General features: G+C 41.6%; 1 protein-coding gene across 2 annotated transcripts in view; it reads left to right on the forward strand.

Moving 5' to 3' along the window:
- Positions 1-27,054, forward strand: part of CRMP1 (collapsin response mediator protein 1) — a 49,578-nt gene that overhangs the window by 15,471 nt on the left and 7,053 nt on the right. For both annotated transcript variants that reach the window (XM_021550765.4, XM_021550766.4), the window contains exons 2-10: positions 1,781-1,869; positions 6,981-7,165; positions 8,663-8,827; positions 13,411-13,472; positions 15,066-15,146; positions 18,279-18,347; positions 20,294-20,414; positions 21,457-21,613; positions 25,801-25,942. In XM_021550765.4, the coding sequence (XP_021406440.1) occupies positions 1,781-1,869; positions 6,981-7,165; positions 8,663-8,827; positions 13,411-13,472; positions 15,066-15,146; positions 18,279-18,347; positions 20,294-20,414; positions 21,457-21,613; positions 25,801-25,942 (1,071 nt within the window). The remainder of the gene's footprint in view (positions 1-1,780; positions 1,870-6,980; positions 7,166-8,662; positions 8,828-13,410; positions 13,473-15,065; positions 15,147-18,278; positions 18,348-20,293; positions 20,415-21,456; positions 21,614-25,800; positions 25,943-27,054) is intronic.

Consider the following 27,054-nt stretch of genomic DNA (forward strand, 5'->3'; position numbering starts at 1 on the left):
ATTTTTATATATGAATAGGAAAAAATGGTTCTGACTGCTTTAAGAGTTTTCCAGCATTCACAGTCGCTTGGCAAAATTCTTTCCAAAAGTGTTATGTACTTGTCATGGTTTAACCCCAGCTGGCAGCTCAGCCTCACACAACCACTTGCTCAGTTCTTCCCCACCCCACCCCACCCCACTGTGGGATGGGGAGAGAATTGGAAGGGTAAAAGTGAAAAAACTTGTGGGTTGAGATGAAAACACTTTGATAATGGAAATAAAATAATCGTAATAATAGTAATGATAATAATGCAATTGGTAGGAAAATAAAAAAGAGAGGTTATTAAAACCAAAGAAGGACAAGTGATGCACAATACAATTGTTTACCACCCCCCTCTTGATGCCCTGCTAGTCCTGAGGCATTGCTCCCCCCATCAATCTCCCCCTGACTTTTCATTGCTGAGCATGATGCCTTATGGTATGGAATATCCCTTGGGTCAGCTGGGGTCTGTCCCAGCTACCCCCCTCCCAATTCCTTGTGCTCACCCAGCCTCTTCCCTGGTGATGAGCAGAAGAGATATTCACTCTCTAAGCTCTGCATAGCACTAGCTAAAACGTCCTTGTGCTATCAGCACTGTTTCCAGCACAAATCCAAAACAGGCCCATACAAGCTGTTGTGAGGAGGATTAACTACCCCTGCTAAAGTCAGATGAGCACTGAAATTATGGACTTTCCCTGTCTTTGGGTAGGTGGTAGGGGGCTGGCATTTTCAGTATGCCTTTTTCAATGAGAGAGTTTAAGTACTGGTTCTCTGGAATATCCACTGATAAAATCTGTTTTTTATAAAATGTAGTTTTTGAGAACAGAAGATAACCATTTGAATAGAGAAGAATATAAGCAGACAGTTGTTGTGAACAGTAACTCTTGCAGACTTGATATTTTGAACAGTCTTTCTTGGAAAAAAAAAGTTTTCTTCCTGGCACTTTATAAAATACCAGGAGGTGGTGGGTCTTTGAGCTGTTTGTATGATATTTCAGGTGAGCCAAACTTTGGAGGCTGCATTCTGTTCTCATGCATGGAGTGAATGAGACAGGACATATGGGCAGTGTCAGCAAAGAGTGTCCCCAGTTCAACAGCCTTTGCCCTGCAGAAATCACCAGTTGATTAAATTAATTCTTCATGCCCACTAGAAACCCTGTTCAGCTGGGGGTCTGTGCCACAGTACAGGAGACAGGAGCTGTGGGCCATGTCCCTTGGCTCCTGCTGAGCTGGTGTTGAAGGAGCTTCCCTGGTAAGGAATTTCTAAGTGGCAGGGCTAAGCAGCCTCTTGTGACCTTGTCCCTCCCCACTCAAAGCTTTTTTACTTTTCCAGAGATGCCAAGGGCACCAAGTGAGCTCAGCTTGGCCACTGCAGTGTTGGGCAGATTCTTCTGGGGGCTTCTCTTTCCCTTTTGGCCCTTGTGCAATGAGGTGGTAAAAGGGGGATGTAGTGGCATTTCAGGTGTTTCTATGTGCAGTGGTTGCTGCTTTGAGCAAAATGAACTGTGGTGATGACGAGGTCTTGTGTTCCAAAAGTCAGGAATAAACTGAAACTCCTGAAATAGGATGAAACTATAATATTCACTGAAACTTATCAATTAAACTATCCTGTCCACTGTCTGTGTACCCACATGAACTCACCTTTATATAGTGTTTGATATTAATGGATTTCTTTATAATATGAGCATATTTGTTATCATAAATACATTATTATATTTACTTATTTTGACAAACCCACATTTTCCCTTTTTTTTCCCTCCAGAGTGACCGACTGCTCATTAAGGGTGGAAGAATTATCAATGATGACCACTCCTTCTATGCAGACCTGTACCTTGAAGATGGACTTATAAAGTTGGTTTTATAAAATACTGATTTTTTGCATGCATGTTAGCATAGATACTGTGATTTCTTGATCGTGCTGACTTAAAATTTTTTGTAGGCAGAATCTCAGTTACCTCTAAATGTGAGAGTGCAGTTGAGGAGTGTTTAATTATTAAATTCTGCCATTTTATCTTCACTAAGATTAGATAAGTAGAAAATTTCTTTGCTGTAAATTGGAGATATTTGCTTTTCAAACAGTTCAATCACAGCTTCTTCTGAAATAGTTAAGGCAAATAGGCACTCTCCAGAAAAGAAGTAATGCTAAGGACAGTGTAACTTTTGAGTCTGTGAATGGCAGAAAGCTCTCTACAGCCTTTCTCCCTGTACCTAGTCAATGCAATTGCAGCCATGCTGTTAAGGATTGTAGGGCACAGAAATCTGAAATATGCCCCACGTTGCATGGTGCAAATGAGGTCCTGCTATGTCTCAGTTGCCTGTTGGTTAATGCTGAACCACAGCACGTTCTGTTCCTATAATGTTGTTGGGCATTGTTACACAATTAGAAAGCAAGATCTGATGTATCAGGCTATAAAATACAGGAACTGGGAAAGTATTTGTTGGTGAAAAACTTGAAATACATGTTACTGATGGCCTGGGAAACTGTAACAGAGATGTCCGTGTGCTCTGCTGGTCCTGCCTTGGCTTAGTGGAGATGAGGGTCTCTAAGGTTTGCAAAGTTATGTAGTGTGTATGAGCACTCTGATGTACATAAGGATCAAAGCCTTTTTCATGATTGTTAAACATTTTCACTAGTGACCTAAGAAGCTTGGTCTCCAGAGGCTATAATTTGATGCACAGAAACATAATTATGGTTATCTAGTAAATAATTAATTGCCTACTTGTTTTCAGAGCTCCTTAAGTAAATAACATCAGATTAAAAATCCAATTTTTTACATATCTGTGACTGCTTATGTTACTACGATTCAGGTTATTATGAAAGAAAAAAATCTGAACAGTTTCATCCATGGACTATGCAGTTTTCTTTTTAATACTTCAGTCTGCCTTTCCATTTCTAGTGTTAATTGCATTGCAGAAGTGGCAAAAGTGGAGAAGACACAACATTTTGAACACATACCTATTTTTAAAGCAATAGTTAACCAAGTTGTACTCTCTTTGATGGGTGTTTTTGTTGAGTTTTTCTGGGGTTTTGTTAGTTGAGGTACAAAACTTCTGTTAACACTTGTAAGCATTAAAACTATTTAAACAACTAAATGCATGAGATGCTGAGAGCCTCAGACTGCTGTGAATTTTTGGCTTAGATTCCAGAAATGCAATGGCAGTTAGTAGGCAGGTTAGCAATGCCAATCTTTCACCTGCCCTTATTAAGTACATAGACTCCCTCTGAAATCCATGTGTGGATCCGGACATCCAGGAAGAACCTCAGCTACCCAAGCTAATTAGGGTTAATAATGAACAGACAGGCAAGATCTTAATTATTAAGAAGCATTTATCTTTGCCCAAGGAGGCAAGTTCTCTATTTAGCACCCTGAAATATGCCTGGCTCCCTATATTTAGATGACCCAAGATTTTTCTTTGTAAACTGTACAAGAAGTCCTGCTCTGAAATAATTTGTGAGGGCAGCCTGCTGTGGGATGGGGTTGGGTCCTTACTGTGTTCAGATTATAAATTCTGCAACCTAAGAAAGCTCTGGGTTTGTTTGATTTCTTGGTTTCTTCAGGTGGAACTGCCCATTGTGTCTGAATAATTAAAATAATTGTTAAATGTAGCTTGAGCTTGTTTGGAGCTGGACCTTGAAACTCAGTCATCCGCAATTCCGTTGATGCTAGAACTTTCCAGCTGCAGATCCTGCTGATAATACAGAATTCTAATACAGAATGGAGCAGACACCAAACCACTCAGCCCAGAATAGGCAATAGTGTCCTGGTTTTACCAGGCTATAAAAGATCTGGGTTATTTTTCTCACTCTGAAATGAAAACTGATTGGAAAAGAGAGGGTTGAGTTTTTCTTGCAGCCTAATGAAAAGATTTGGGTCTTTTAATGCTTTTAATGCAGATCATTCTGCAGAGAGCAAAGCAGATGTAACCTTGAGTGTGTTTGAAGGTCAGCTATAATTTGGAGGATGGTCGATGTTTCTTCCTGCCAATCAATGCTCAAATGGGCTCCCTAGGTACAAGGAGCAGCGGTGCATGTGGATTTTTCCTACTTGAAACTTAAGCCCTGCACACTCAGATGGCAGCTGAGAGGCAGTTCTCCAGTATCTAAAGAGTATTTTAAATATTTGGTAATTTAAATTGGCATATAAATAATTTATTTTGCCTACATCTCTCCTGCCTTTGTTATCCCATGAGGAAGTGAGCCCTGTGCCAAGTGACAGGTCATGATCTGGTGCTTGCTCCATCCCTGCCAAGGGGAAGGGTTGGAGGAACAAACAAGTGGCAGGGCAGGGGACTGCGGGTATGGTCTCCAGAGCTGGGCAATTGATGAGTCAGGTTAGGGGGAGCCTCAGATGTCTAAAAACTGCAGAAAGCACCACCATGGAGTTCTGTGGGAGGTTTTTAGTTTCTTTGGATGAAGCTTAGGAAGGGCTAAAACCTGCTATTTCTGTTGTGCTTTAATCAGCTCATGTACAACAGAATTTACCAACTTGTTCATCTGAAAATGGCAGACAGCATCAGCTTTCTCTGGGTCTGAGTTTTGTGGTTGCTGACATATGAGAAAACCAGCTCAATCATTTGTACAGTGTCTAGAATGCAGTTATATGCACTGTTGTATTTTTTCACCCACAAGTAATAGAACTCCAATCTTACTCACATACACTTTGCATTAATGAATGAGCAATTCAGGAACCCTGTCACATTATCTCCTACTCTATGTTCTACTTGGACAGAATAAAAATAACCTTGAGCACCAGTGAAGACCAGACTTCTCCCTGCCTTAATCTTGATGCCAGGGCAAGCGATGAGACAGGTTTCTGACAGATAGTACTGCAGCATCATCCACAAAGGCCATTTGGTCCCATGTCACTTCAACATGGATGACTTCAGCTGAGTAAGATGTTACTCAATCATACATTGGAAATGACGAGCATTGAGTCATCAAAAAACTTCAATATATAGTTAGCACACTTTCACTTTGTTAGGACATGTGTCTTCTTGAAGAGGAAACTGGTGAATACTGATTGTGGAAGAAAATAAAAATTAATTGCTTTTTTGTGAAGGTTTATATTAGTATTATTCTCAGAAGGTGTGTTAGTACTTGAAGTGCAGTTACTCCTTGGACATACTCAAAGGAGACGGGTCATAGTTAATTTTTTTTCCTGGTTCAATTTCTTAGCCACATAAATGCTGTACAAAGGAGGAGGGTTGGTCTGATTAAAATCTTGGGGATAGAGTTGACTAAGGACAATTAGTACCATTACTACACATGGGCTGCCTAATTTTATGCAGGCATTGAATCTGCTCATGGGTGCAGTGCCTTATGATACACCTTTGTGAGGAACATTTTTAAAACAGAGGAGCTGCTTGCAGCTTTTGTTTGTGCAATTGGATGTGCTGGGCAGCTGCTGGTTTTGCACCCAGGCTGGTTCCCTGTTTGTCAGGGTGCTGTTCACACTGCACAGCTGCACACAGGTTGTGACAGTGCTGCCCATGCTGATGGCCATTAGGTGCCAGACGTGGAGGTGCCAGCTCTCATGAGGAAGCCCTCCTGGATTTGTTCAGTGCTGTGACCCCATCCTGGGATGCCCATGAGGAGTTTGCTCAGGGAATGGCTGTGCTTCCCTCCAGCCAGAGCCCAGGGTACCAGGGGAAATGAGCTGCTGGAGGGGATATTTTTGCATAGCAAATGAAACAGATTCTTGACCTCTTGGGGCTATTTATTAACTCTGCTAGTTTGGCCAGATTCCAATGTGGATAATTATCCCTGTTTTTCTTATTTTCTCACTGGTTTTAATGAATAGTTATATTCACTTCTGGATCTACCTTATCACAGTTGGCTGTTAATCAGTTGCTGTGTTGTGAACTGTAGGTGGAAGTTGCATTTTAATATGGGAAACAGATTCAGCAGCTCAGATGTCTGTGGTATTTATTTAGCTGTGGATAAATGTTATTTTATCCAGAAAAAAAAAAAAAAATAGGACAAGGACTCTGTGTCTGTAACATGAGATAAACTAAGTGAACTTTAACTACCTTACAGTTACCTCTAAGCCCAAATACATTGAGGTGCAGCAGTGCAGAGACATGGCTTCCATACAGGCCCATACCTCCCCCTGTTTGGCGCCATGCAAAGTAGATGATAAAATGTAGTGTGTCTTTAAAAGTTAAAGTTTAATTTCTTTGTAGCTGAGTCTATAAATAATAAAAGTATTTTGATCATAAGTATCTGGAGTTTGATATTGGTATGGGGGACAGATTAATATTTTTAATAGTGAAAAAAAAAAATCCTGCTTTGAAGACCTGAAGGGAAAAAGATGGCAACAGCTAATTCTAATTTTTCTACACAGTTATGCAGAATGTTTCACTGACTTTTAACTTCAAAAGGAGGATGAAGAATATGGGACATGGTAGATTAAACATGTTTAGGTCTCTTAGATATGTATTTCTGTATCTTAGGTTATTTAGATTTCTTTTTAAGGATAAATTTGCATTGCATGATGACAAAGTAATTGTAACATTTTCTGATATGCCTTTGCTTCTGCCATATATTTTTACAATTTCAGCTTGCTCCCATATTTGATCTATGTTTTCCTATTTTCATTTAAGAACTTAATATATGAAACTGGAGCCCCCAAGAGAGCATTAAGTGTACATAATTTGAATTGTTTAAAGATAGAAATCATAGAAAAAATAATCAATTTTTAATGCTGGTGCATTACAACTCCTTTATTGGCCACTAGAGCCATGCAAAGCAAACAGAGCTCATGGCTCAGCGAGGCAGCTCTCCTCTGCTTTGTTCTGCTGTGCTGGGCAGGACAGAGGCAGCGTGAGCTTGAGCTTCACATTGCCTTTGGGGACCCACCTCCTGCTGTATGGGCACAGGCTCCCTCTCCATGCATGCCTTAAATAGCTTTGTCCTCTGTGTTTGCTCCAATAAAGTAATACTGGCTTTCCTTGCTGTGCAGGCAAATAGGAGAGAATCTGATTGTTCCTGGAGGAGTCAAGACCATAGAGGCGAATGGGCGCATGGTTATTCCTGGGGGCATAGATGTCAACACTTATCTACAAAAGCCCTACCAAGGGATGACTGCTGTTGATGACTTCTATCAAGGCACAAAAGCAGCACTAGCAGGGGGCACCACCATGATCAGTGAGTACCAGCAGAGCTATATCTGTGTGGGGATAGCTACCAGAGGCTTCATTCTGACTTTCTGAGATCTTCTGCAATGAATATTCAAATTTCTGGGCACTGTGTTTGAGATCCATTCATCCTTGTTAACCAGGGTTGGCCTGAAAATGAACCTACCCTCGGAAAGAAATACCAGCGCGCAGAATTGTCTTTGCTCTGAAATAAAGAATAAGCACTGAGGGATAATGTACGTAATCTTGGGATTTTTGGAAAGCAGTGTAGGTAGCACTGTAAGTATGTGGCACAGAAAATCTGACAAAGATCTGCTGTTCCCTCCTACTGCCATTTCAAGAGTTTTGGAAATAACAAGATTTGCTTATTTATGAACTTGGATTTGGCAGCAGGAATTGAGGAAGACCTTAACAGAAGTGTCGCAGAGGAACATCTTTGTTGGTGAAAAGAAGAAGTATTTCAACTTGTTAAACACTCTTCTTCTGTCTACAGATGGTGGGACAAGATTTATTTCTTTCTTTCTGGCTGTGACTTGGCTTTGGTTAGATGTTGTGAGGCAATTGTTCAGGTGCCATAAATTGTCTTAGCTTCCTTGTGGACAGGATTTTCCCAGTGGAGTTTTACTCACACTGAATTGGGATGTGTTGGGTTTTTTTGGTTTTTTTTTTTTGGGGGGGTTACCTGTCACCCATATTTATTCAGCAGCAGGCATCATCTGAAAGACTCTTCGGCCATAGACACAAAATGCACTGCTGTTCATTCCTTTTGTTAATAGTTTTTTTCCAGTGTGTGTTCTTCAGTTGAGTATTCCTGTGCAGAGTTAGGCTTGCAAAGGGCACTGGTAAGCCCATCTTGATTTATTTTCAAACGAAGTAGCCCTGAAGAGAGAAGTACCTATGCATAAGTAGTCAAGTCTTTATGTCAGTGGATGGTGTGGCATCATCAGAAGCAGAAAGCCTTGAGGCAGGGGAGAGGCAGGGCATTCAGTGGATTGTATAGTGTGAAAGTGTTTGTGCTCAGTGTCACCCCAGTTCAAACCTTTGGCTGTATTCCCAGTTTTGGCTGCTGAGAAAACATTGAACATATGCACTGATGTGTTGGTAGGGCAGAGTGGCCAGTTCTGTGACTGTGAGGCACTGGTTAATTGTTGTGCTTACTGTGAAATACATAGAAATGGACACATTAGACAAGAACTTCAGTGAAGGCCAGAACCTATGGTCTATTACAATACTGTAAGGGGAAATACAAATGTTTCCTAAACTGTGAGGTGTTTGGCTCCCCCTTTGTGTGTCTATTGATGCTGCACCAAGCAGGTTGCCAGACTCATCTTCACAAAGTCTGCTGCACCTGGGGCAGCAGGACCTGGCTGACCCCCCAGAGTTACAGCCAGCACACAGACTGCCTCCAAGGCTGCTGTTCTGGCTGAGGCACTGGAGGGCTGCTCAGTCTGTGGAAATCTGAAAGTTGCATACTGTCCTGCTAACAGACACTCCATCTCTTTTTCAGTTGATCATGTGCTTCCAGAACCTGGATCTAGTTTACTGACCTCCTTTGAGAAGTGGCATGAGGCAGCTGATACCAAATCCTGTTGTGATTATGCTCTCCATGTGGACATCACCAGCTGGTATGATGGGATTCGAGAAGAGCTGGAAGTACTCGTGCAAGACAAAGGTTAGTGAGTGAAATGTAGTAATATTTTTTTGTTTTATTTAAATATCATATGTAGGTGAAATTTTGAAGTATTTTAATGAATGCATAGGCACTGGCTATGCTGGCTAAGGTTCTTCACTACCTTGAACCTGTATTTTCACTTTCTGCTGTGTAAAATGGACCTACAACTTTGTGCATATTTATGACTTTGTCCAGTATAGACATGGAAGATTAAGATGCTTACACTGTAATAAAAAAAATTATCACTTTATCCTTGCTTGTGGAAATAGACTCAGACATTGCATTGGTAGGTTTTTTTCAAAGGTAGAACTCAAAGATCAGTATTTAGGATAATCACCCCAGTCATCTTAGATCCTCTATTTAATGAATGAAGAAAGTTCAAAATAGTAGTTCAGGTTTTAACTGGACTGAAAGCTTTGATTCAGCTGCCTCAAATTAAATCCAAATATGAAGAGCACGTGGGGCTGTGAAAATGTCACACTACAGGCTAGATCTCATTTTGCACCAGTGACTTGTAATAATTTACTTGCTGAGACTTGATTTCGTAAATAAAATATGTCTATATTTTTAAAACAGTTTCCAGTTATTAGAAAAAGAGATGCTAAAGTTAGGTGTATAATATTGAAAAATGCTATGATTTTCTCAAGTGCTTCTCTCTGCTGGCTGTCCCTGAAGTTACTAGAAGATGCCATGTTCTGTGGGTTTGTGTTCAGTTAACAGGCCTACTATCATGTGAGATGCTGCAGGTTACCTTACCTGGACTCCAGCTACCAATTCAGATCAGCACAGATGAAACCTCTCCTAAATACATTTCACACATGCAGGCTCAATGTGGCAGTTTCATGTAAGGAGAGCATCTTTGTGGCACCAAATTCCTCTGTGTAGGCAATGGGATCTAGCCTTCAGAAGATCCTAACTTAGATCTTGTTCCTTGAAATTGTGCCTGACAGCTTGTATTTTCTTTTCAGAATTATATATTTTCACATATTTTTAATTTTCTACTTTATTTTAAAATGTGTGGATATTAATTAGGGAGCATTTTCTGACATGGCATGCAATTTCCATGGGCAAATCAGAATGACTCTTCTGTTGGGAAACTAAGTGATAGGTATATGCAGCATCTTTTGCAATGTGTAGAGCTAGTATTGACTTAGATGTGAAAAGTTCTCTTTATAGAGAAAGAGAACTATCAAAGTAGGAAAAAAAAGCAAAATGCTTTTTTTGAGTGAGCAGTTGTTTGCTGAAATGCCATGGAAGTGCAGTCACCTGGGGGAGTTTATTCCATGTCACAGGATGCTAACAGTACATGTGCTGTATAACCAGATTTTAGGCAATGAAACACTTCCATCAGCAAGACTGCACATAATTAGAGAAACTGCAGCTGGTCTTACATAGGTCTCTATTATAGGTGATTTTTACAAGGTGATGACATCTGTCAACACAGTCTGTGCTAAATATGTGCTGTTTCCCTGATATCAGCATTAACATGAATCTGCTGCTGTGCATTAGCTGACTGTACTTCCCAAGACAAGTATATTGTGCCTTGTTTCAAAGGTTGGATATTACTTTCCAGAGCTCCCTGACTACAGATGGCTCAGCACTCCCAAATTTGCCCAAGGGTTTACATTAAAAGTCTGGTGCAGTTAGGTTAATAGTTTTCTCCAACTATTGAAATCTGAGTTTTCTGTGTAAATCTGACCTGCCTTTGAGTCATCAGGGGAAGCAGAAATCTGTTAATTGGTTCCTGAACTGAGATTTATGATGGAGCCTTGGTGGCCTCTTCAGTGGTGAGAGCATTAGGAGGTCACCTTTGTTCTCATGTATGTCTCAGGCAGGCAGTGTGAGTTACTCTCACGTGTTGGAGACACAAGGTAAGGGTGAGTATGAACTCACAAGCACAATAGGAAATAATTCAGCATGGCAAGGGCTTTCAAATTAATGGGTAATATTTCCTGATAATTGGAAACATTTAAGCCAGCTGGTGCAAATAAACTTGATGTCAGTGGAGTGACCCTGGTTTTCATCAGCTGGGAATCTGGATTGAATTGGTTCTTGGCTGATTGTGGGTGAGTGAGCTGAGTGACAGGGCTCAGCTCATTGTGTTTCAGAGCTACATGTGCCTAATGCAATCAGCATGAGTGACAGGGGAGCTTACAGAGTGGCTGTTGAGGTGCCTTGTTGTGAGGTATAATTGAACAATTAATCAGTTTTAAATCAATACAAGGCTAATTTAAAGAGACACAGGCTTTGGAAGTGCCTGAAGATTTTGTAGAGCCAAATATTGATTATAAACACTCAGACTGGCATAATTTCAGCAGCTATTTTAGGATTGAGCTTCTTCAGTATATGCAAAGGAGCAAGAGCCTAAAATTGCTTACAGAGGCCTCAGTGGTTACTTTGACTTTGTCACTGTTCAGAAAGTTCAGGAGTATACTGTAGTCCTGCCTAAAATTTGGAGAGGATTCTGTTGAGTACCCCTGGTGTTAGAGCAAGGGACATTAACAAGAACTAGTGTGTAACAGATGTTAAGCATTCAGGTCAATAGGCCACGGACCAGGGCTTTTGAAAAGCTGCCTAATTCCAATGAGTAGGTCAGTGAACCAGGCCAGGGCAAGGAGTATAATCTTGGATACCTGTATATGTAAATTTTTGTTATTTATCTTGGTAGCTGGTGTAGGTGCTCTCTTTGCAAGGCAGGATTGTTCACACCCTCTCTCCCATTAGCTGTAAAGGCAGCCCCTGAAATGCTCTGTGTGTATCTGGTGGCAGCTGAGGGTGTGAATGTGAGTATACATGGGAGAACTCTGCTTCTGCACTGTGGTAAGGAGCAGGCTCAAGATCCTATGGCAGGTTCCCTACTGGGGAACCTTCTGCTTCCATTAATTTCAGGGAGAACATTAAACAGAGTGAAAGCAAAACTCAGTCATTTTATCAAGGTCAGAAGAGGGCCTAAGAGGACAGCAAGGCAATAAAAGAGAAAGGATGAGAATATGTATTACTTGGGTCAGGGTGTGTGTTCCCCCATGGCAGCCAGGGGAAGCTGCCTTACCTCCTGCAGGACTGTGATGGATGAATTACCTTTGGCTGGAGCCTGGTGGAGCAAGGAGAGCAAGGTAGCCCAGCCCTTGGCTCACAGAGAAGTGTGTGCCAGGTGTCAGGGAAGGCCCTGGAAGTACTCAGTATTTTGAAATGTAATTGCAATGAGGAGTAGATGGAGGGATTACAGGTAGTAAAGGCTTTGTGTGTTTTCTGAGAACATGATAAATAGGAAAATGGGAAGAAAGGATGGGCTTACAGGCTGACAGGGTTCTACCTTTCAGGCTGGATTTGTTCAGCGTGGAAGTCAGCAAGGAGGGGCCAGCTCCTTCTTTGTGTTCCTTCTGAGCTGCCTGGACTTAGCAGGGAGATATAATACCAGGGATCATTTCAATGTTTTATCTTGCATATATCCTGAGGTATTTTAGTCCTGTAATTGTAAATAAATGAATTCTGTGTGTGTGTGGGCAATCATACCCTGTGCTTGAGGATGTATTTGCTCATTCGAGACTCATGAAGGGGTTATATCTTCATCAGAGAGATTTATTCATTTTATTCATTCATGTAGACAAAAATGAATAACAGGAACATTTTCTTCTTGCCCTAGGATGCACAGTTTTCATCACAGCCATTTTGAAATGCAGCATACACAGCTTAGGTAGCTTAGAATTTACTTTTTTTTAAAGCTAGAAAACTATGTTTCTGGTCCTTGGACCAAACTGAGGATCTTGCCAGTAGACTAGAAAGTAAGACAAATATATACACTAATATGAATTCATAAGTACAGAGATTATGAACAGAAGACATTTGTAAGTCTCATTCTGTAAGAATACAAAGCTACGTAAAAAACCAAATATTTGAAATAAATAGCAACACTTTTGGGGATTTGAATATAGGGGGTTGTTGACAACTGACACTCAACACTAGCATTTCTTACAGATTTCTGAAATTTGAAACTTGTCTTTCATGTTTTTTTATGGCTGCCAGCATAAATCCTTCCTTCTTTGGAAGGCAGGAGAAGTGTGGTGAGCTGCCTATAAAACTGGTTTCAGGCTTTGTCTCCATTCCTCCATCAGCTAAGCTAAGCACTTCGGAGTGTAAGGTCAAGAAAAAGCAAGTCTGTGTGCACATTCAGATACACATTTTCTACACCTTCTCAGCACTTTGGGGGAACTAACCAGAAGTTTAATCTACCAAAAATCACAGTTTACACAAGATTTTTTTAAACTTCACAAACTTTACATGCTTGTTTTAGTCACCACTGCTTGTCTGTGATTTGGCTACAAGCAATCCTCTTTGCAGTGGTGGCTGAGTTACTCCAGGGATGGACACAGGCTACCCACAGCATCCAAAAAATTCCCCCAGAGTAGAGGGCATCCAGGCTTTTAGTCCAATGTAGCTGTGAAGCCGTGCTTGATTTTTGGCAATCACTAGTGAAAAGCCTAATCCAGACATACTCTATTACTTACTTTTCATGAAGTTTTTGTTCAAATACAATTTAAGAATATGCTTAAATGGCAACACCTTTGAATTTTGTCTTGGAACAGGTGTGAACTCTTTCCAAGTCTACATGGCGTACAAAGATCTCTACCAAATGTCCGACAGCCAGGTATTGCTCTGAATGCTTTTCTTTGCTGTGATCTGTCTTCTCTTTTCTCATCTCCCAACACTTGAGGAGCTGCTGAGTTTGAATCCCAGGGAAACATTCTCACTGGGCTGATTGGCACTGGGAGAAATGTGCAGTGGTGGTTTACTCTCTGGAGGGTCAGTTCTGAGCTGTGCAGAACACCTGTGTGTGTTTCTTCAAGTGTCTGACCTTCACCTTCTGTAGAGATCCTCTGGTGTCTCCCAACATTGCAGCCACTCAGCTCTGCTCAGAATTTCACTCATTTTATTTTGCAGTAACCTTTCGAGGACTCTAGGTCAGAGAAGGAGAAAAAAATGAAGCACTCGAGGCAGTGGCAGTTCTGAGGTTTCAAGAGTTTCTTGGTTGTGTAAGCAGCTAAATGGGGTTGCTCTTTGGGGGAGGTGGCCTTTTCTCATTAGGGCTGGAGATAACAATGAGCTTGTTTGTCCAGAGCTCATTACAGATTCCAGACTCTTCAGCTTTCCCATTCATACATATCAGGCCACTGTAAAGGGACAATGGCATCTGTTAGTAATAATAATGTTTGCTTATTCAGTTGATAAAATGTTTCTTTCTTGCTTATTCCCAGAGCTACAGCTCTTGGTCTCTTAAATAACTGTTGTTACACCTCCAATACATGTGATTTTAATTGGAATTTTGGACATAATAATTTATAAATATTTTCTGACAGCAGTGCCTGTTAAGTTCAACTCCCTGTTGGAATTGCCAAGAGGAATACATCAAATGTTTAATGTGTGGCTGCACTAATGGTTGTTATGTTCTTTAAATGTCCATTTGCAAGCTGTATATTGCAGCCCATTCAATGCTGCCTGACATGCCCTAGTGCAAAAGTAGACACTGAAGAACCTTTGTCTTCCATATTTAATCTGTGTTTGAAAACTGGGCTCCCAGTTACTGAAGTCTGATTTTAAAAAGGGACACATAAGCTGGATAGATTTTGGAAAGGAAACTGTGTTTCAGTAGATGTGTGCTCAGAAATTATCAGTAAAAGCAAAAGGATCAGCTACTGACCTTCTTTAGGGATGGGTGTTGAATCTTAGAAAGCAATTAGAAAACTAAGGATGCTCTAGAGAAAATATTGCAGCTTTTAATATCTGAATTAAAGATGTTGCTGAAAGCTTAAGAATGACAGCTCTAAGAAGATGGTGCAAAATGTCTGCGCTTCAGAAGAGATTTTCTAGCCATACTAAAATGCCTGTAGTACATGATAATAATTCTATTTTATATTTGCTAAAACTACAGAACTACTAAACTTAGCCCTGCATGGGCATGGGGAGGTGGCCCTGCAGTGCAGGGCCTGGGGCAGACTCTGTCCCAGGGAAATCCAGCCCTGCCTGGGGCTGTTGACCTTGTCTTGGTGCAGCTGGTGTTTACAGGGGTGGGTAAGTCAACACATCAGTGAAGTCAGGTTCTGTGTAGTAAAGAGCTCATTTGCTATTCACCAATATAATTACCAGCATAGAAGGTACAAAACTGAGGTGAAGAGAGAGGTCTGAGTATTAAGTAATGTGTTTTCCTTATTCAGCAGTGTTTCCTTCTTTGTACTACCTGCAGCTTTATGAAGCCTTTACATTTCTAAAGAGTCTTGGGGCTGTTATCCTGGTCCATGCTGAAAATGGAGACTTGATAGCTCAGGTGAGTGAACCATCGTTCTTGATTTGCTTTGCTTTGTGAGATGACAGCTATAAGAGAGAAGAAGTTAAATAGGCCAGTCAGAGGATGGGTAGGAAGTAGGGAACTCCCTGGAAAGAGCCTTAAATGAACCTGATACCATGCACATCATTGGTATAAAGCCTGGGATGAGAGAATGGGGGTCCTTTTGCATTAATTGGCAGAGCATCCTCGAGATAGGGCAATGATTTAGGTAGCTCCTTGCCTTGGCAGCAAATGAGGACTAGATATGAAGGGCAGAAGGAAGCAAGAAGATTTCTTCTGAATCCAGAAGATACAAGTGAACCAGAATAATGTAAAGCCTTCTTCATAGATTTTGGGTACAAAAAGAGGATCTGAAAGCTTTATACTCAAGTCTTTTGCTGCAGCTATCAGCATAAGCAACACAGTGAATTTGGAGCAGGTATTTAAGCTCACACACCTATTTTTTTTATTTGAGAATATTTTTATAAATCTCTGAAGGTTGAGAATAAGAACTACTGTGATCTTGTAGACATTTCATAAATGTGTGTTTAAGTATAATCCATGCTCTTAGATGATGCATCTCAGAACCAGGAAGCTGGGTTCAAGTTCAGAATGTTCCATTAAATCACCCTGCATCTCCAGAGCAGTCCTTGCAGGTCAGGTGCCCTGGCAGCTGCTGTCCTCCCACTGGACTGTACCATGGCTCTGATCAGTACCACAACACATGGAAACGTGGAAAGAGGCAACCCAAGGGCAGCAGTTGATAGAACACCTCCCACTGGTCTTTCAGAGGCCAGGATCCCCCTCTGAAACAGAAGGGGCAGCTTTGGGTCGGTTTTGTTTTGATGCTACATTTGTGACAGATGAATCTTTGAAGGCTGTTGCAGAGATCTCTCACTAGCCTGATCTCTCCTACATGCATCGAGCCCCTCTTAGGTCAGTGAGGCTCTGAGTGAGCCATCTGATTCATCTGCTGAGCTGCTTATCTGCTGGCTTATCTGCTAGGACTGGGCTGCAGAGCTGACAAGCAAATTACAGCAGCTAAAGCTGTCTTTGAGATCTGGACAAGGCAACCCACCTTGTCTCATGTCTAAGGGAAAACATTAAGGGAATGCTTGAGTTGTTTGGCATTGTGTAAGAACTCTTGCCTTGGGTGTATTTTGTTTTTTCCTCTTGGAGAAAAACACATTTCCATCTTCCTGGTTAGAAATTATCCCCTTTGAGATCTGCCTTTCATTTTAACTTTGACCAAAATAACCACTGGGGTCAAAAGTTACTAGTGAGGCATCAGCAGGCACATACAATGTGGTTGTGTCCTTCCCCCACTGAAACTAGGTGACAACTCTCATTTGAATTCAAGAGAGCAAAAAGCTGATTTCTCATGAAGTTTAGCATTAATAAAAACCACTAAATACATAATTTATAGTTTTAATACAACATGAAATATCTAGAAGAATGAAAATGACTATTAATAAGCATGATTAAGTCAATATTATTGTAGGAATGGCAAAGTAAAACAAATCAAATGGAATCTGTGGTGTTTTGATACATGGCCCATTAAAATCAAGGCACACTCATGAAATTGCCTATTTGATAGAAATCTGTTTCAGTTACATTTTTCTCTGATGAGCCTTAATATACAGCCTCGAATATGAACAAACAGGACAGAAAAATTATTAGGTAAAGAGGAAGTAGTAAATAAATGTAAGTTATGTTATGCATCAACTTAGTTGTTCACCATTGCCATGTGCTTTTATGTAGAAGAATTATTTAGATAATTAAAAGAAAGCTGCCTGCACATGGATTTTTTAGGACCATCCTGTGTGAAAATACAAATTTTCACAGATCTTGTCAAACATATATTCTAGTTAATTAGCACTATCAAGTCCTCTTACAGAGGGCAATTTATCATATGATCTGATTTTATTACTTCCTTCAAGATGCAAATCTGTCCTCCTTTGTGTATCTATTCTATGCCAACATGCTATTTTTTTACATGGCTGTAACTTGATTTTATTGCTGAATTTTAATTATCTGAATTCTTTAACTGGCACTGTTCAGAGCCGGTGCATTAATGACCCAGAACAGCTGTTTTTAATAATACCTATGAAACCTTATGTTTTTCTAACCAAAATGTTCTTACACAGTCAGATTAATGATGGATTGCAGCAAAGGCTAAAGTATATATGAATGTTAACTTTTTCAGTTTTACTGGAGTATGTTGGTAATGTGTGAGCTTTTCACCCTTAGGGACCTTGCATCAGATATTTATTAGCTTGCACATTCAAATATGTTCAGTAACTTCATCTTGGTCTCTAGGGGACATTTCTCTGTGTCACAGAGCCATTACATCATTGAGCTGGGCTCATTAGAGCCCTGTGGACGGGCCAAGGCAGGGCAGGCCAGGGCCAGACCTCTGATGAAAAGGGGTTGACCACCAGTTTCTGCAAAGAGTTATTTCAATAACACAGTTTGGCCTTAAATTGAGTGAAGTCTTTCTGTTTTTAAAAAAATGATCTCACTGCTACGAAGCTGGATAGCACAGTTTTTCCTCCTGACAAACCCCCATTGTTCCTGAGATGGGGTCTTTGATGAGGACACAGTGCCCTTGCAACTGGATGACACTGTTCTATTTCATAAAAGCGTAATTTTAGTGATTCCCTGTATAAGAAGAAAGCGTTACAGAAAACTGAAAGTGTCAGCAATGCTGAAGGTTTAAGAAAGTGCTTTGTGGATTGCCACCAGAGAGGAACTTGAGCTAGTAAATAGGGAATGGCAGGCTGGAAGTACCCATAATTACCATTTAGTGTATTGGTTGAAGTCCAGTCCCTGGGCTGGTGTCATGGTGTCAAGTAGGACTTTCTGGAGGGCAGAGGAAGTTTCTGATGGTGCAGCCCAATGGCTTGGGGCACAAATGTGCTCAGTCACACAACAGAGAGCACTGCTGGCTGTGCTGGTGTGGCATGGGACCAGTTTAGAGCCAGTGTTTTCAGTGTCCAGTGAACTTTGCAGCTGCATGTACACTGATGCTGAAAGGGGCAGTCAGACTGTGCGGCTCTTCATCTCCCCGAGGATGCTGGGTGCACGGGGCTCATCCTGGAGCTGGGTCAGCAGTTATCTCTTACATTGCAGGAACAAAAGCGTATTCTGGAGATGGGAATCACTGGACCTGAGGGACATGCCCTGAGCAGGCCAGAAGAGGTAAGGCCAGACATCTGCTTCTCCCATTGTCTTTTCTAGTATTACTCAAAGTCTGAAAAGTCCAGGTCTTTTCAGCTTCTAATGCTTCTCCCATTGCCCTTTCCAGTATTACTCAAAGTCTGAAAAGTCTTTTCAGCTTGTTTGTTTGCCTGAAAAGCCCTTTGGATGCTGCAGCAGGTGCATTCCCTGAGTCCAGGGATAAGCATGTACACTCCTTGTACACTCAGGAGTCTCAGCTCCTGCTGCCCCAGGCATGGATGTCCATGTGTTTTTTAAGCGTGACCTTTGGGTTTTGATTTGTGATGACAAAAAATGGGCTTATCAGGCTAAAAATCAGCAGTGCAGCTTGAGGTTTAGTCCTCAGAATAACTGCATTTATTAAAATGCTTTGGCTGAAAATCTGTAGCATCTATACTGTGCATAGGCATACACCCACATACAGATCTACTTTCATGCTGGCAGATATATTGTGTCAGAAATGCAAGCTGTGGAAATGCAAATACATGAGAATGGAAAGATGCTGTGAGGCAGCTTGTTTTAAGCAACTCCCTTATAATAAAATCTGGTGTGGATCATCTCAGGCATCTGGAAAGGGTTTATTTAAATGCAAAGAAAATGTGGAAACATGAGAATGCCCCCTAAAGTCCACAGCTCAGACCGTTAATGGGATGTGGAGGGCGGTAGTGGGAAGTGACTGCTTTCCTAGAAGACTAAAGAGACAACGACATCCCGGGGGTTTGAGGCTGAACTTGAAGAGATTGTTGTGGTCTACACATTTTTATTTAACTTCTCCCCAAGGCAAAACAAATCAGCTTAATTGGTCACATTCTTCTATTGAACTGTTTATGTACTTTTTCATTTTGCTGTTCAAGTTCTACTAAAATTATTCTAAAAGGATTGAGTTGTTTCCATTTAATGAGAACAAGGGCCTAAGGAAAATCTGCATTTGCAGTTTCCAGAAAAGAATTTTGCTCTGCTCTAGTGCTGCAGTGCAGAGGCCATGCCTCCTTCTGTGCTTTCTAAATGTGCATTTGGGGTTTCCAGAGAAAATACAAGTTTTGATACAAGTTCTAGGACAAACTGAAGCAGTCTGATTAAAGGAAAAATATTTTACAAAACGCTGAAGGATTAAGCCATGTGATTTTGGAAGGTCTAAGAAGCTCAACTTTTCTAGAAAAAATCTTGCACAGAAATTTCTTTACCACTGAGTCACTATTTTCAGTTACAACAGAGTTTTTCATATTAAAATGCCAATACTGTGAGTCCATCTGGGAAGGATCTGGTATAAAACTGATGGCTGGGGGAAGGAGTCTCCAGAGCTGCTGGGAAACACTGCTCCTCCATCTGAAGATGCTCCTTTGTGTGCCTACGTCCCAGATGGCTCCCTGGGAGGAGATTGCCTTTACGCTTGCAGACAGAGGGGACTTACTGGGCACTGCTTCAAAGGCTTCTGTGGATTATAGGCTAAATTCAGTCCATAGTGCTGAAGTTGCTGTTTGAGAATTCTTTACATTCACTGTCACCATTATGGAAAGATTAGGGAAAGCTTCTGGGGGAGCTCAGAGGTTGTCTTCAAGTAGAGTCAAAGTTTTCTTGCTTTGTTCTCCTTTCAGCTGCAGGGTAGGAGTCTTAAACAGGAAGGTGGGAGAAGCTGCATCAGCTGCTTGGACATGACCTTTCCTGGGTGCAGGGAGCCAGGGGGCTGTGTTGGTACTGGGGCAGCTGTACCCTGCTAGTGAGTACAGCCTGGCTGTGGTTACTGCTAGTGCCAAGTGTTTGAGGTTGGGTTAGCTCCCTGTTTCCCAGCACTGTTTCTCTCTATGGAAAAAGCAGAATCAACCCCTGAAGAGTTGTTGCTGAACAGTTAGAAGTATGGCACAGTCCTCCAGCTGATTTTTTCTTTAGACTGCATTTGCAGTTAACTCTTCCCTCCTTGTTTTTCTCAGCTTGAAGCAGAAGCAGTTTTCCGTGCCATCACGATTGCCAGTCGAATAAACTGCCCAGTGTACATCACCAAGGTGATGAGTAAGAGTGCAGCTGATATCATTGCAATGGCCAGGAAGAGAGGTAAGTGACTTCCTTTGCTTCCCCAAACTTTTTTTTTTGTTGAATAGAAGCTCAGTGAAAAACCTGTATGTCTTGACCCAAATGGCAGGCTATAGGGAGAGGTTATCAAAGAATGGTAGCACCATTGCAGACTAAATATTTGTGGCTGGGAAGGATGAGTTGAAATCCTTTCCTTTTATATTTTTAAGCTGAGAAGCTCTCCCCACAAACTGTACTCTCGAAGACTGAATTGTGACTCTTCTCTATCCTTTTTTCCCTTTTACTTTTCTCTTAGACTGCTATATCTCTGTTCATAGAAGCGAGATAATTTATTCCTAATGGCACATCCTCCATGCCAGTATTTCAGCTTTTCTGAGGTGTGGCTTGGGCAGTGACCCTCCTGCTACAGATGCTCAGAGCTCGCTCCTGGCCTTGCTGCTGGAAGCTGACCCCCCTCTGATGTGTCCTGCAGGTCAGCCTGCTTGCTGTAACCAGGTTACAAAGCAAAAGGGCTGCGTGAGCCCGAAGGCAGCTGTTTCTGAAGCTGCGTTTGCAAATCAGAACTGTTCTGCTGGTTGGGACTACAAAGCTTCTGAGCAATATGGAAAAGCCAAAGAGCAAATTATTGTCTTGATGTTTGTATTCTTGGAGACTTGGAGTGTGGTGCAGGGGACCATATGCTGCTGTCTGCTGGTGCTATGCCCAACCTGGGAGTAGTAAAAAGGCATCTGCCTGCTGAAGTGATCCACCATCCAGTGCACTCCAAATTGGAGCAACATGGCTGTGATTAAAACAGTACAAATTAAAAGTGGGTCTGAACTGTCTCCTTCTGGCTTGGAAAGAAAGATTTGTAAATAGGCTGATCAAAAGCATGTAGAGCTCAGACAGACTCCTGATTAATTTTTTATCATACAGACAAAGTCAGGGCTGTTTAATTTCCTGGGAGCTGTGCTAGCCATGTAGCAATGTGTGAATTATTCATGGCTGCATGCAGCAAGCAGTGTCATGTGCTGAAGAGAGGGTGGGCTGTACTTAGTTCCTGTATATCCTTGCTTTCTCCAAGGTCCCCTTGTTTTTGGAGAGCCGATCACTGCCAGCTTGGGGACAGATGGGACACATTACTGGAGCAAAAACTGGGCCAAGGCTGCAGCTTTTGTGACCTCACCACCTCTGAGCCCTGACCCTACTACTCCAGACCACTTAAATTCACTCTTAGCATGGTAAGACTTCCTTTTTTTTTAACAGGATGATGGTGAGGCAAGTGCAAAAGCTATATGGCATGAAGCATCTAGGAATCAGCCTGGTTTCCTTTAGACCAGTCTCATACATGAAACAGCAGAGAAAGGACATAGAAAACCAGGGATGATTATATCCTTATGCTTAGGCTGTCAGTCAAGTGAGCAGTCATGGACACTCCAGTTACTGGTTGGCTTGATATAGAGACAATTGCTGGCTATTCAGGAATTAATTCTTTTTCTTTCTGCTTTTTAAGTGATTCCTAGTTGTACAACTAGATTGTCAGGACTTCAAACTGGCCTTCTCCCTGGTTTTCAGTTTTCTTCAGCTGAATTGTTGATATATGATGGGATGGCATCCTCACTGTCCAGCATAAGCAAAAGCCTGGTGGATACATTGCCATCTTTGAGGCTGGACTCAGTTTTAAGCCCCAGTCATATTTGACAAGCACAGCTCCACAAATCAGGGCTGTTCCTGAATGCAGAGATACCTTGAACCAGAAAAATTTCTTGGGGCAATTTTTGTCAAAGCTGGTGCAGGGCTCTCAGCTGTGAGTTCTGAAAATTGTCTTGTCCTAAACTAACTTGTGTTAGTAGCATGGTTCAGTGAGTTTATCTCCTGCATATTGAAAAGTTCTGACTTGGTAGTTTGCCTTCATCTGGGAGGGACCAAAATCATACAAGTTGTGTCCAGTTCTTGCAGGCTTCTTATTTTAGCTTGCTTTGTGTCTCTATGGGCTCTGGCATCCTCCAGTTGGAAAAAGGCAAAGATAAGTGGTACATGTACAGCAGGTATGTCAGGAGAAAGAGGCCAGAGTGGATTACAAAGGAAACAGGGGGATTTGGGTGGAGACAGCTGGAGACTGAAGGCCATCTCTTGACAGGATAGGGATGTGAGCTGGCTGCCTTCAGGTTGTCAGGGAGAGTTTAATCACTAGGTAGGTGAAAGGAATGTGGACAGCAGAGGAAGTGTCTTTCTCATATAGAAAAGAAGACATCAGCAATGCCTTGCCAGAAACCCAGACTGTAAAACCATCTCTGAAAGTATTTCCTGCCTGTAGCCAACTGTGGGTCTTCTTTAGCTTAAGCAAAAGACCATCTGCTCTGAAATGATATAGAAATTCACAGCTGAAGCCCCAGCAGGACAGATTCCTAGGGCTGGAGTGAGGAACTCAACTTACCATTCATATCCTTATTTACCTTCATGTGGTGGCACCCACCTCAGCTCCGGCCTCCCCTGTCTGGGGTTTCCAGTGCCCTAGACAGAGCAGTGAAATTTGACACTTGACAGTGACCATCTTCAGAGCAGCTGCCTGGAGGTGGGTGGGCACACACATGTGACAGGAGGATGCCATCAGCCAGTGCCCCGTCTCCCCTTGCACATGATGGGTCAGGCTGTGCAGCCCAGAGCCCACCCAGGCTTTAACACAGCTGCTCTAAAGATGCTGCAGCTGAGCTCTGAATTACATGTGGTTCTGGTAAGAATTCAGAGCAGTTCTCTTCTGACAGTCTGATGGCAAAAATGGTTTTTCCATAACTGAGCTTCTTGTTCCAAATAAAGACTCAGAAAAAATTACTTTCTTGGTCTGATTCATCACTATCAGCATTGTAAAGGGTGAGGCTCACTGTGTGAGGGTAAGGCTCTTAGCCAGCACATGTAAATATGTATCAGAATGTTTGACTTCTCAGTCTGTTAGTGTGCCTATGTATGCTTTCTAGAAGAGAGTCCCAAAATAATAGTATGTGGGTCAAAGCAGATAAGCAAGAACATTTTTAGAATTGGAATCCAAATAACAACTTTTTAAAACTAACATCAGAAAGACAAAGCATAGACTTACAGAAGTTTTTATTATTCTACAAGCATGCAAAAATGGCTTTTTTCCTAGTTGCTTAAAGTCCTAGATCTTAAATGACAGCAGCTTAGCCTGCTTTCAGTTTTAATACTTTAAATCTATACTGTGAAACTAAGAATTGTATATTGTATCAGTCTGCTCTGCATTCATGGGAAATTTTGTGCATGGATCATGGTAAAGACAGTATTTCACATTTCTATTGCACTGTTGATTTGGATACCTATATTTTACATTCATTAAAAAATCCCTACAACATCCTTCCTTTGCAAGCATGCAGCATACTGCTTGTGCTCTTTTCCACAGAAAGCTGAATGATATGATTTGTTGATTTTCCACTGAAAAGCTGAATGTGTAAAACCCCATCATGTCTCATGGGATTTGCAGATTGAATTTGCCTCATGAGATTAGGGCCTTATGTCATCTGTGGGCCATGCACTTGAGTTAGCTTTGATCTTGCATGGTGTGCTGCTGCATTTCTGCAGCTGTGATGTGCCACCTCTTGTGAACCAGAGATGTGAGATCTTGGTGCTACACAGATGATGCAATTTGCCATGAAAACCTGGTTTAAGGGGAAGAATGAGCTTACAAGGTATTGATCTGGCATTTATTTAATGATGATCCCTTTCTGTCTCTCATTTTTTTAGTTGATGTAATGCTTATCCCCCATGTGACAGTAGGAGTGCTCATGGGTTAACCAGGGATGGGAAGATCTCAAGAGACACACTTCAGTTTCGGAAGTCTTCTATTGATTTGACTGGGGAGTAGAGTTCATATCAATAATGTCATTAAATGTCAGAGAAGAGGGAGTATGGAGTAAAGAAAGCAGACCCTTCTTATCTTTCAGGTGTAGGAGTTTGTAATGTGGTGTTAAGGCACAGCATAACCTCAGGGAGGTGGGCAGTGATATCAGGCCTGGCTGTGACAGTCAGCTTCTCATGGCTTTATCAGCGTGTGGAAAGGAGAGATGCCACAGGAAGCTTTGCTGATTAGAAGGGCCTCAGAAAGGAAGAAATGGCATTGCAACCTTCTGACTTTATTGTTGTGTTAAAATAAATGAACGTTTAACTGATGAAATTGGCTTAATCCTGTGGAGTAAAACCAGGCAGTCATTAATAATCAGGAGCAGCTGAAGCACAGCAGCCTTTCCTGTACTGAATTCATGGGTTCGGCTTCTGCTAAAGACTGGATGGATGGCTTGTGAGTGAGGTGAAGAACCAGAAAAGAGGCCAAGGACTCTCCTCTGTCAGCAATCATTAGGGCTGACAGCCTAAAAAATGTCATTAGAATTACTTATGTGTGACACTTTTTTCTTCTGTACTTGGCTATTTGCTACCTTGTTGGATCTAGATTTGTAGACCGGAATCATTCATTTGTTTCAGAGCTGGAATTTGCATTATCAGTTAAAGATAACAGGCTCTTGGGGACTTACGGAGTGATGGAAGGGAAATCATAGTGAGTTCTAATGTGCCTGCCTTCTGTAAGTTTAGTCAAGAGCTAAAAATATCATGTTTCCTGTGGATTTTGGAGAACCGTTTTTGTCTTTCTATTTTGGCAAGATTCTGCATATTGATTATATTCTTCCTTATTTCCAGGAGCAGCTGTGATCCAGTTCTGCTCTCTGCCAAAAAAAAAAAAAAATTCTCTAGGCTGAAAAACCCAATCTCTTAAATAAAAGCATTATTAATGGTAGCTCTTTTTACATTTTTCTCCATGCCTTTTTCTGTGTAAGACTCTTAAGTTAGGTAAAGCAGAGTATGTGTGTGACTTGCAGTATGCCATTTGTTGTTTAATTAGAAAACTACCTGATAAAAATATTTTTATTTTCTTGGTTCTGTTTTGAAAGGTCAGGTGAGAAGTATTCATATAAGTTTTGTAAGAAAAATACGTGTGTAGGAGAGAAATGCAGGGGAATACGTTTGAAGCTCGTGACTTTGTACTGTGAAATTTGCCATTATCTTTTAATGCGGTTGTGGATTAATTTATCTTGAGAGTGGCAGAAATTTCATCCAAGCTTCTGATAATTTCCTTAATCCTGGAATAATCCTTTGTCCTGGTTAGTGGGCTTTTGCCTGATCTCTGTAGATAAGCAGCCTGGAGCTGGAGGGGGCTGCAATCCTGGAGTTCAGGGTGCTCCTGGGGGAAAGTGGAGATGTCCAGTGCCATCGTTTCTCTCAGTGATCTGTAGCCAGCGCAGAAAGGCTGCTGGCATGATTTACAGCCTGTGCCTCTGGTGTCTGAAAAGGTCCATTCACAGCCTGTCTGAGACCAAGGTCACCTTGGTGATGCCTGGTCTAAACCTTCTGTGTGTTAACTCCACAGTGGGGACCTGCAGGTGACGGGAAGTGGACATTGCCCCTATAGCACTGCCCAGAAAGCCATTGGAAAGGACAACTTCACTATGATTCCCGAAGGGGTCAATGGAATTGAGGAAAGGATGACTGTTGTCTGGGACAAGGCTGTAGTAAGTAATTACTTACTTTTATAGACTAAAAAGAAATTGAGTGTTGGCTGAATAATGAAAGTCAAGAGACTCTTGGCCATTGCTTAAGTGACTTTCTGATATATTTCTGAGAATTCCCTGAGAGAATGCTACTGTGAGGTGAATTGCTTATTTCAAAAGACTCTTCCAGTTTTTTAAACTCAGGGCTTTGTTTCACTTCTGACATTGCAATAGTATTGTGTTTTATTAGACCTGAGGCTTCCCAGACTCCATTGCTCTATTTTCCCGTAGTGTCAGAGTGGATGCTTCTGAGAGATGTGGTATCTGGAGCAATTTAATGGTTTTGAAGTGGACCTCACATAAACGTGATGAATGAATTGTTTGAATTTTGGAAGTGTTTCATCGTTTTTGAAAAATTACAAATGGATGGCAGCTGAGCCTGAGGCTAAATGATGAAATGCTTTGAAGGAGAGCGTTGCAGTAACTCATCCTGGCATACTTTGCAGTGGAGTGCTGGTATAAGTCAGGAATTTTCTGCTGGTTCCATGGATTCTAATGTATAATGATCCTCTCCCTCTATTGCCTGTCCCCACATGCACACCCTACGCACTCACACATTCTCACTGCATGGTGCTTGAATGCACATTGCAGACTGGGAAGTGGCAGTATTTACAGTGCTCTGATGAGCACTTCTCCCAGACTCTATTTCATAACCACTTTACTCAGGGACAGCTATTGAGATTCCAAGCACAGAAGCAGCTTCAGATACCTGCCATGTAGGGAAGCAAGCTGCTGATATTTTCTTTTGTTACTCCCTCAATGGGAAGGAACTGCAGGAAGGGCTGCAACACAGGATTTACATGTGGCTAACATTCAGTCCTGCACCACTGAGTAGCTTATACTTTACAAACCTTATATTTTACCAGGCAGGAAATAAGTGTGTATCTAATGTTAAAAGGTTGGGCACTGTTGTTCTTCCTTAGAACATTGTTCTTGCTTGTTGCCAGGGAAGATCCCAAAATACTCTACTGAGAAATCAAAATGCTGTTCTGTACAGCAGAAATTACCATCACCTACTGTATGGAAAGTTCTGTTGGTGATGACATTTCTCCAGGCAAAGACTTTATAATTGG

Source organism: Lonchura striata, chromosome 4, assembly GCF_050655825.1.
Source record: "Lonchura striata isolate lonStrDom1 chromosome 4, ASM5065582v1, whole genome shotgun sequence".
Taxonomy (NCBI): domain Eukaryota; kingdom Metazoa; phylum Chordata; class Aves; order Passeriformes; family Estrildidae; genus Lonchura; species Lonchura striata.